The 10,639-nt window shown below is 42.1% G+C and overlaps 1 protein-coding gene across 1 annotated transcript in view; it reads right to left on the reverse strand.

Annotated features, from left to right (window-relative positions):
• Positions 1–3,077: 3,077 nt before the first annotated feature.
• The window catches only part of LOC118789040 (potassium voltage-gated channel subfamily H member 7-like), a 72,975-nt gene continuing 65,413 nt past the window's right edge, over positions 3,078–10,639 (reverse strand). Inside the window, exons 15-17 of the mRNA XM_036545328.1 lie at positions 10,008–10,164; positions 6,649–6,820; positions 3,078–4,263 (exon numbers count right to left, since the gene is read on the reverse strand). Of these exons, the coding sequence (XP_036401221.1) occupies positions 3,985–4,263; positions 6,649–6,820; positions 10,008–10,164 (608 nt within the window). The 3' untranslated portion in view covers positions 3,078–3,984. The remainder of the gene's footprint in view (positions 4,264–6,648; positions 6,821–10,007; positions 10,165–10,639) is intronic.

The raw sequence follows: 10,639 nt of genomic DNA on the forward strand, positions 1-10,639 counted from the left end.
CCATCCTTGTAGTCCTGCATTTCCTATCTGAACAATGTCCTTTCCCAGTGCAGTATGCAGCCTTTCAGTCTTTCTTCCTGAATACAAGGTGCCACTTTTGTTTTGTTTCAAACTTTGTTCTCTTCCTGCTGTCGAAAGCTGTAAATATAATAATTCAAATGTGTGTATGATAGGAAATCTAACACCCCTAATAACGTCACTAACACACGCACCCGGCACACTGCTTCTGGGACACATTAAAACAGACTAATTAACACACAGCTGCACACCTTAAATTTTTCAATAATTTATTTATACAATCGCTCATAAGTTATTACCTAAATCATCCATGTTTATGTACACTATATGCTGCATATATATAATATATATATATATATTTATATACACACGCACACGCACACGCACACACACACACACACACACACGCACACACACATATAAACACTGGGCTCTGCATTCATTCATATCCTTGATAATCACAACAATATGATTCAACCAAAGATAACTAAATGCACAGACTATATTTTTGCACAAATAAATGAAACTGTTTATGACATTTTAATGGTACTCAATCTCCACAGAGCAACAGCGTATGTTTTACAAATAATTATGTTTCTCAAAAACCTTCCAAAATGATCACATTTATTTACAATTATGCTTATATCTACATAAAATCCCATAAATATAATGCTACATGATGTTTCCTTGTGTTGGAAGGGAATAGCTGGAATCACTGGAACCTCACAGAAGCTTCTGGAACTTCAGGTATCAAGTATGAAAGGAGGTTATGCACATGAGTTTGCATGCCACTAGCTGAAGTGAGTGATCATGGTTAAAGTCAGATAGCTGGTATGAAACTTTCAGTCTAAGGATCAGTGACTTTTTCCATTCCATTCCATTATTAACAAGTTCAGTTTGACTGGGTGGCTGCCACCTCACTAGGAGCAGGATGCATGGAAAGCTCTATTTGCTGTTCCGAGAGATGGTTAATGGTACAGCTGTTCACAAAGTGGCCGGAGGTGAAGGTGCTCACCAGCAGCCTGTCTGAGGTCAGAGAGGCCAGCCTCAAGCTGAAAGGAAAGCTACTGCAAATGGCAGCAGCTCTGGGTTGAGTGTTGTTTGATCTACTACTCCTTTTCCTGGGTGGCAACATACATCAGGATATGTTTGGTCGAAAAGTGGGCCCCTTTCTCAGAGGCACAAGACTTAAAAAAGTGCATCCTGGCAGAGTAATGATCCCAGCATGCCTCAGTGAGGGTGAGGAGGAGGAGGAGGAGCAAGCGATAACCAGTAAAGCGAATCTGGGAAATCTCGGATGGGGGTGGGTGGTCAAAAATCCCTCCTGAGAAATGCCTGGACAGCATAGTAAGCAGCTTCTCAGCATAATCAAAGTCTACTGCATGCACTAAATATTTATTACCAGGGTGTGAATACATTTGTCATTGTGTTTTTTGAAAAACATAGATTTGTTACACTGATGCTCTGAATGGTATTGGGAAAAACATTGGTTGTATTAATATTCATGCAAAAATACTACTTGCACATTTAAATTGCTTCTGTTCAATCATCTTTTGGAATTCATCATCAAGGATATGAATACGGCTGGAAACCACAGTGTATATATGTATATCAGGAACAGAAACATTCAAATCAGCTGTAAAGTGTTGCATTATATAAAATATACAGTGGCAAACCTTAAAAATGCATAAAAACAATTCTGAAACGCACTAGATTAAAAAGTTACATTTTCTCTAGTCCAAGTCTGAAAGTCATGTGCAAAAGTCTGCAAATCGAATAGCTTTGTAAGAAACAGTTGCGTAGAACTGCCATAGCCTTTCACAACTATTAAGATTCACCAACTCTCCAAAGCTCGTTTAAGTCATGAAACAACAGTGCAGCTTAACTGGTAGTAATCGTGTGGGTGCCAGACCCATACTGATTATCCGATATGGAAGTTTGTCTCAAAATTATTCTGGATATGTTTCACAATATTAACTCATCCATTTATACGTACACCTTGGTAATGTACTAGCACACATCTGCTGATTATCCAATTGAATAAGTTGAATAAGGGGCAGATTAAACTAAACAAACACCTGTGGACACCTGATTAGGAAGTCAAAATAACTCATTTTAGCCAGAATTGATTTTTTTGTGTTACTTCCACAACCTGTTTTTTCCCCTACTTTGGGAAGGAAACGGAAAGAAGATATGTGACAATTTGTTGCCAATTTGAATTGATTCCTGTTTTTGAACTAAACTTCATCTGCTTTGAATTTGAATCTTTTTATGTGCACAGTACATCCACTGTGGTGCATGCATCAAATCCACCCTTTAACCATATGAGAAGCCATTTAAAGGTGCTACCAGCTGTTACACAATAATTTTCTCCTCAAGGAATAGCATGTTGGAAAATATGTTTATGTATATATGTTATAATAGCAAATAATTTCAGGGAATGTTCAAACCAAACACATGCAATGCATACATACGAATAACTGACTCATTCATATAATTGATATGTGTAACATTCTCGTTATGAATAAATATGTTCAGTTTGTTCAAGGTTTTTTTGAATTGACATGCAAGTTTCTTCCTGCACTCAATTCTTGGAATATTCTGAAAGTATACTGGTCAATAGAGTAAGTTTTAATTAAGGGATCATGGAGTGTGATAACTATTAATCTTGTCCTTTTACAAAGATGGAAGCCCTAAAATTAATTCTGCAGCCCAACAGAACTGTCTTTTCTGACTGTTTAACAAGTTTATGACCTTTTGGATGAGAGGTGTAGAGTATTCCTAAAGCACATATATTATAGAGAGAATTTATATAGGGAACTTATAGTAGAGGTGGAAAATATTTGATGTACATACATAAATGTTTCTTTAAAAATGCTTGGCATATAGCATCATTTCAAACTATGCCCAGTACAAGATGTTTTACTAGTTAAAGAATTCACTGAGAATTCAGTACAGAATATGCCAATTTTTCTTTCTCAAAACCCTAATTTATACTGAAAAATGGCAACTCTGAAGGTGAAACTCCATCTTTTAAACAATGTGCTAAAGAACTGGTGCCAAAAATTTCTCTTTAGTTCCATTTAATTTTAAAGTGAGGATTGGAGACAAAGTTGGTTTGGAAAGCTAGTGGATGCTTTGGAAATGTGTCAGCATTTAAAATCCTTTGTGCACCAAACAGATTAGGTTTGCACAGACATTTAGGGAAAAAATGAAGTTAGCATCTTTTATGGTAAGATGTACATCTGAGTTAATCATGTTTACTGCAGTTAGGCTTTGGAATACATTGTGATTTTGTTGTCTTTGAGTTTGTAACCAGGTGATGGTAAGTATGAATGTTTGAACCTCCAGTTTTAGGCACAATATTGCATCTGGCTTGAAAGCCTGTCAATTGGCTAAATACGGTACTCAGCTTCTCCTTAGATTTGCACTACCATTGAAGTAATATATTTCTCAGTGGTATAATTAACTGGAGTTTTAAAGAAAAAGCACACTGAAATTTTTGTACATTAAAATACTAACGTGCCATTAGCAAAGTTTCTTTGTCCTGTACAAAAACCAAACAAAACAATAATAACAGTGATATTAATTTGCTCGGAAGCATGCCAATATCACACCTGATTGCATGTGAAATGAACCGCATAGAACATGCAACAGAGAAGACATTCCAGCATGCATCTCTGTTCTGGAACAAGCATGTAAGGTGCCTCGTGGTGCTGGCAGTGGAACACCCGGAGTATGTACACAATAAATATATATCTATATATGTATATATATTACATGTATACGTTTTTACATTTAAATGTTGAACAATGACTTAATGATTTTCAAAAGATAGGGAAAAAATTCTACAGTATTCCTTGCATATGACGTTACAGTATCCTTCTAGACCCTGAGTCAAAGTTAGGAGGATTTGCAATTTGTGACGGAGACAGGCAGTCAGAAGAGCGGGAGGGAGATGAGGCTCTACTTCTCCGGAAGACCAGGATCAGAGGCTGGCCGATGGAGTCCCAACATTCCTACGCTGCTGGGGGAAGTTTCCGGAAGGGAGGGGTGTCGGATGGGGAGCGCAAGGGGTCTGGGCTGTGGCGGATCAGGGGGGACTGTGGGGCTCTCTTTGTGTCTGTGGTCCACCTCTTCACCCCGATCCACGATCGTGGGGGTCTCCCCGGAGGCCGTGTCTGCGTGGACCAGAGATTCTTTGGATTTGTGGTGCGGCTCCTCCAAGCTGAGGAATTCAGGACACTGTAAAACAGGCACATACACACACACACACAAACACTCAGTCCCACTCCACTCTGAGGGCTTCACCGTGAATAAATATCGACAGGTGTGATGTCATATGACCTGGAAGCAGCTGAGCAGAGGTGACAGAGCTCACAGAGTTATCTCACACTTCTACATACCGGTAAACGCAAAGGTGTGACCACAATAAGGCTTTTCAAATGACTCAACATTGAAGTTTCTGTCGGAAGGCTCAAGCTGATCGAGGATGTTTGCAGTCATCTGCCATTCTCCATGCAATCAGCATGAAAAGGAAAGCTGCACAGGTATGCATATTATATGTGTATTCACTTTTACAAGCAGAATTTAACCTTAAAGTCCACTTTTAGTCTGTGGAAGCCAGGACAATTTATTTTCAGCAAGAGTCAATGAAGATGACTTACGTCATTTAAAAAAAAAAAATCTTATAAAATCCTACTTAAGGAAATTGCTCTTGAGGAAATGATTCACAACGGGTGCTAACAGCATGTTTCATATTGGCAGGTAATGATGCTTATATGCCTACTCCATTGAAAGGCTCACACATTTATAAACTTTACATTTTTAAGAGTAATCCCACTTTATACAATACTGTTTTGTAATAACCAATGATAGACTAGGCTCTGCTCTGAGGTGAGACGAATGCTGTCCTCTGATGCACCAACGGCTGTTTTGCACTAAATGTGACACAGCACACTACACCGGAGTGGGTGCTCGTTGGAGGAAAGGTGTTACTCCACTGATGTCATCCCTGCAACTCCCAGGCTCCCGACGAATCACAGACCTTGCCATTTCACTGAATTAAATTCCATTTCATTTAATTAAAATTCAAATTCAGCATCCTGTCACCTATTTCAACTGAGATTCTAACTGAAGGATTGATTTGGAATTTATCAGCAATTCTCAAAGCAGTTCAGACCCGACCCCAGCCCCGTTGTGAAGGTGTCCCCGGAGGATCTTGATTCATATTCTGAATATCATCTCGATACGGTCACAACATCAATACTGTACAACCAGACAATCTAAAAACCTGTAGCCTGTCAGGTGCACGCAAGACATTCAAATACTATTTAGTAAACCAACTCAACACACAGCACAGTGTAAATGAAGGTACTTCTGCTAATTTAGCAAGGAGAAATTGTTTTCTTAAAGGTTTTTTTTTTACATTTATAGGGCTACTGATCCATAAAGCTACACTGTTAACTTAAGGGTCAGGTATGGACCAGTACAGACATGTGAATCTACAACTGGTGTTTCATGAGACTGCTGCTAGCAGCAATTGACGCTGGAGGGCCAACTCCGACACACATAAATAAATTGAAATGCGATGTGACTGCACTGCATTTTCTGTGGAATTAATGTTGTTAACATTATTTATTTAGACTTGATACCCTGCAACAGAAACAAGCAAAGTGTGTTAAAATAACTATTTAATGCAGTGTAACGTTTTACTCCCGAGCTACGCTCGAAGGTTGAACGCGGCTTCCTGATACATTGCTGACATCACAAAGACGTAGTTTCGGAACTGAGATGGAGGATCCTGTTGCAGCTCGGGTTTCATGTGCTTCCTATTGAACTGACCCTCCTCTGCACGTGCAAACCACACTGTGGAAACAGCAGTGTGTATGGCTTATACAGATACGTAATGTGCTATACATTTACAGTAAGTATAAATGCTATCAAATCTGTCTGTCAGATTTCATTCATAAGACTTTCTGTGGTTCCTATGCACCTGGGTTCTCATCTTTTAGTCAGATTTTCATTATGTTACTTAGAAATGTTTACAGTAAATCTTACTCTGTTCTGGTGGCTTCATAATACTGTCTAACTACCCTAAGTGACAGGCTAAATTTTCTGGTAGCATCATTTGTGAACATAAAACATATCTAGCACAAAGAGGTATTATTTACCGTGTAATATATTTGATATGATTTTAAAATGTTTTTTTTTTTTCGGTTTACAATTTTGGATCACAATATTGTGCAATGGAACTCTGTTTTGACATCAGACATATTTTTTGAATGTGTAAATACCTTGGTGTTTTTGCATACTGAATGTGTTTTTGGAGACATTACAAATACTGTGAATGAGTCCACTGATCCACCCCTTTCCTTGTATCATCAATATATTGGCAGGGAAATGTGTAGCACTTTCTGGAGTAACAATGTTGACTGCTTATAATAACAGCACTAGAATCCCTCTGGTTAAAGGCCAGTCTTGGTGTTTTATAAGTGTATGGGTTTGGTTCTGATACCTGTATGGTACTTCCAGGAGTGTATGGTAGCTGCATGGTAACCACTTATAATAACAGCACTAGAATCCCTCTGGTTAAAGCCCGGTCTGAGTGTGCGGGTTTGGATCTGATACCTGCGCTGGTGCAGGGCTGCTGAAGCTGGCAGAGACAGGCTGCACTCTGACCGCAGGCCTCTGGTACTCTGGGCTGGCTGTGACGGTGCTGTATGCAGGGGGTCCCAGGGTGGACTGTCTCTGAAGCAGCTGCAGGATGGCCTGGATATCAGAGGTCATCTGGGACTCCAGCCTGGTAAAAACAGAGACAGAAAATTATTATTCATATTTTTATTAATATCATTATTGCCATTACTATTATCAGTTGTCGTAGTATTTGCAAAATTATTAGTGTGATTATGATGATGACCATATGAAGGAAAATATCATGTTTTCCCAGTGTTACAGATTTTGAGGCCTTTTATTCATGTCTTAAAATTACAAGACTAAACATTTCAGTGTTTCAGCACAAAAAAATAAAAGAGCAAGTCTAACAATGATGGACTTTTAGGTTAATTTACTATTTTTGCAAATTTGAAGGAATGCAAGCATAATTGTTTGAATAACTTCCTTAAATCACAGTGATACAATTCCTGTCTGCCGTTCCAGCTTTATGCTGCAGGGGGAGCCTTTGTTCTGATTATGTCACAAACGTCCCTAATCTTTGAAATGAAAAACAGACCCGATGGCTCCTCGATCAGCCTGCTTTTAAATCCCTAAATTTTAACAACAACAATAAAATAACAATAAAACATGTTCTTAAAATCTAATTATGTCTGGTCCTATCCTTGGCCGAGGTACTGGATCAGTCAACTGTGTGGCTTCAGCCTCGTATTTAAAAGCATCTCTCTGCCCCAGCAGATATTTCCTGGCAAAATGAAAAAGGAAACGGCAAGCTTCTCCCGCTACATCCTTTCCTCTGCTGGAGGCAAAACGAAATGATTTGCTGCACTAGACACACCGAGAAGGGAACGATTAGTCAGTGTTTCACAGAGGATACATGCATATAAACCCAGCTGAGCATGTCGTAATTAATAATGAACAACTTCCTCATCACTTAGTTTTTCTAAGATGCTGTCATTTTTTATCAGGCTATGCAAAGCCACAGGACTGTACTTATCCCTACAAAGATTAGCTTTTGAAGTTTTCTCTTACACGTCTCATTTAGTATTGTGACACGACACATTAGCATGTGATACTAACATTCCACCTTCAATCAAAATAATGTAAACTATGCCGCTATTTTATGCTGTTTGTAACCCTAAAAATATTAATTGAATTTCTCAGAGATGCTATGCTTTCCCTACCAACGTTAACATGGGTTATGTATGTTATGATATTATTATCATTATATGAAATCATTATTATCGATAGTTTTATAATATATTTTTTTAATGTCTCAGTCTCAGATTTAAAATCTGATGCACAGACACAAAATAACAGTAGGCATTGCTTTAGGAAAGTCCAGGTTGATCTGTTTGTTTCTCACATGACCTCACACTAAGTTCTAATTGGTTAATCCAGCAGGGCCCCCTGGTTGTGACACATTGAATCGTGAGTGAAGGAGAGAGCTACCACTCACATTCCCACCTCTTACCATCTCTGTTTGCTTTTAACAACACAAGACCTAAATCAAGCACGCTTTCTAGAACCTCTCATTCTGCCGAACTTGGATACTAACGCTGACCATTGGTGTGGAGCCCCTGACAATGCAGCTGTCCGGTCTGCAGTTAGGGCTGACACAGACAGCCTGTTTTAAAGCATGAACACCAGCCACTGTGCGATGGGGGAGGCACCACATGCAGGCCGGTTGTTTCAGAGACGCTTTCCTGTTTCCTATTTCTGGCTTTGGACTGAAGATGACTACGCAGCTTGCGGTGCAGATCAGATGCCTCGGGGGCCGCCCGCAGCCCCCCCCCCCCCCCCCCCCCCCGGAGAGACCAGCAGGGGGAGTTAGGGAAAGGGCTGGGGGTATGGCCGGGGTTAGGGCTGTTGTTGGAGATGGGGTTAGGATTGGGGTTGGGGTTAGTTCAGAGAAAGGGAGGAATCAGGGGTTAGAGTCAGGGTTAGGGTTTGGGTTAGAGATGAGGTTGGGGTTAGGGTTAGGGTTAGGTTTAGTTCTGGGACAGCTAGGAATGAGAGGTTAGGGTTAGGGTTGGGGTTAGGATCAGGATTAGGATTAAGGTTAGAGATGGGGTTAGGGTTAGGGTTAGGGTTAGAGACGGGGTTAGAGTTAGGGATAGTTTAGGGACAGAGACATGGGAAACCTGGCTCTTGAAGGCAGAAACAGTGTGGCTTTGCTGAGGCAGGATCTTGCCAGCGCCGTGTCAACTTTTTTTTTTTTAAACTCCCGCGATCATCTGCGCTAAAAATACCACCTGCTCCCCGTCTGTCTCCCGGAGCGCCTGCCTGCGTCCGACCAGTTTCGCGGAAACAGTCTGTTATTATCGCCGCATTCGGCCTAATTATGCACCGTTAAGAGCAGAAAAAAATGACTGATGTTGATGTGGTTAGATATGTACCCACAAGCAAGGTTTGCACTTGCTCAGATATGGCTGCAGCTGTGATTCCATGTTATTTGTCCCCTTCTGGGACTCCTACAGACCCAGTCTACAGCACAAGAGCACTTAATGCGGTACTATTTGGACTTTGTGAGAGGAGGGATTCCACAGGCAGGAGAACTCAACCCTGAAGCTTTCGACCTTGAGTCATCTTGATGTTGTTTTACCACGACCATGACAGAGGAATTGTCTTTAAATTTTGTCTTAAATTGCGAAATGAATGTTTGTACACATACTCAATCCCTAAATCGTGACTAAATCTATGTGAAAAAACCATGCTCCCTTGTGTCAGTGTGAAACTTATCTTTAAAGAGATCTCAACCCACAAAATGTCCCGTCAGCACAACGAGAGAGGATATAGTAGGTGGATATTGGTGACAGGTAAGTTTCTCCCTCAGACTGACACTGACACTAACACTAGAAGGTGTTATTCCCACATTTTTCCCACAAATGTGAATGCATGGCATTTTTACCAATGAAGCAGAAACCCCTCCACGGTTCGTGACCAGGCTGGGCACAGTGCTAGATGCACTCTAGAGTACAGGCGAAATGAGCATTGGTTGGCTAAATGGCCTGGTCCTGTGACTGAACTGAACACTCTTCCTTTTTGTTTGGAGTGATACATAAATCCACATCAAATGGACCTTCTGTTCCAAAGCTGCACATTCTTATCCTGAGAGCAGCGGAGGTCTGAGACACATCACAGCGTGGGGGCTCGCCCCCGTGCCGAGCGCTCCGGTCTCCACCATTTCCGTTCGACGGCCCCAGGGTCGCCATGGCACCGCCGCTGCCACCGCTGCCGCAGCCGTCGCAGCCGCCGCCACAGCCGCAGCCGCCGCCGCAGCCGCCGCCGCAGCCGCCGCCGCAGCCGCTGCTCACCTGTTGATCTGCTCCTGCAGCAGGTCGAGGCGGTGCTCCACCTCGCCGTAGGTGATGTCGCTGTCAATGTCGTCGACAGCCTGCAGGTCCTGCGATTGCGCCGAGTCGTCGGGGTGCTCCCGCGGCTTCTCACAGACCCAGTCCTCAGCCCGCAGGTCTGCTTGGACACACACACACACACGCACACACACACACACACATGCACAGGGTCATGCCGCGTTCCTCCACCATTAATCATTCACACACAAACTCACAGAAATAGCAAGCCCCCCCCCCCCCCCCCCCGGCTGCCTTGGGCTCGCCCTCGTTACTAATTCATTATCTTTGTGTAGCCCAAGGCCTGTGTTTCAGGAGATGGAGATTTCGGTGGTTCCGCACACCAGCGAAACATGGGGGACAGAGGGGTTATCTTTGGCAGACACCTGCAAACCCCGCCCGTCTGCTGATCAATGGTATAGAGCGCACTCGGGCTCTGGATGGCTGAAGGGACAGATCTCTCATACATCCAGCAGAAAGCACAGAAACGCCGACAGAGCTGTGATGTCAGCAGCAGTGTGATGTCAGCAGCAGTGTGCTCCTTTGTTTTGCCCAGTCGGATGGTATGTAGCTCAAAGCGGGGGGGTGGGGGCATG

This window comes from Megalops cyprinoides, chromosome 14 (genome assembly GCF_013368585.1).
Source record: "Megalops cyprinoides isolate fMegCyp1 chromosome 14, fMegCyp1.pri, whole genome shotgun sequence".
NCBI lineage: Eukaryota > Metazoa > Chordata > Actinopteri > Elopiformes > Megalopidae > Megalops > Megalops cyprinoides.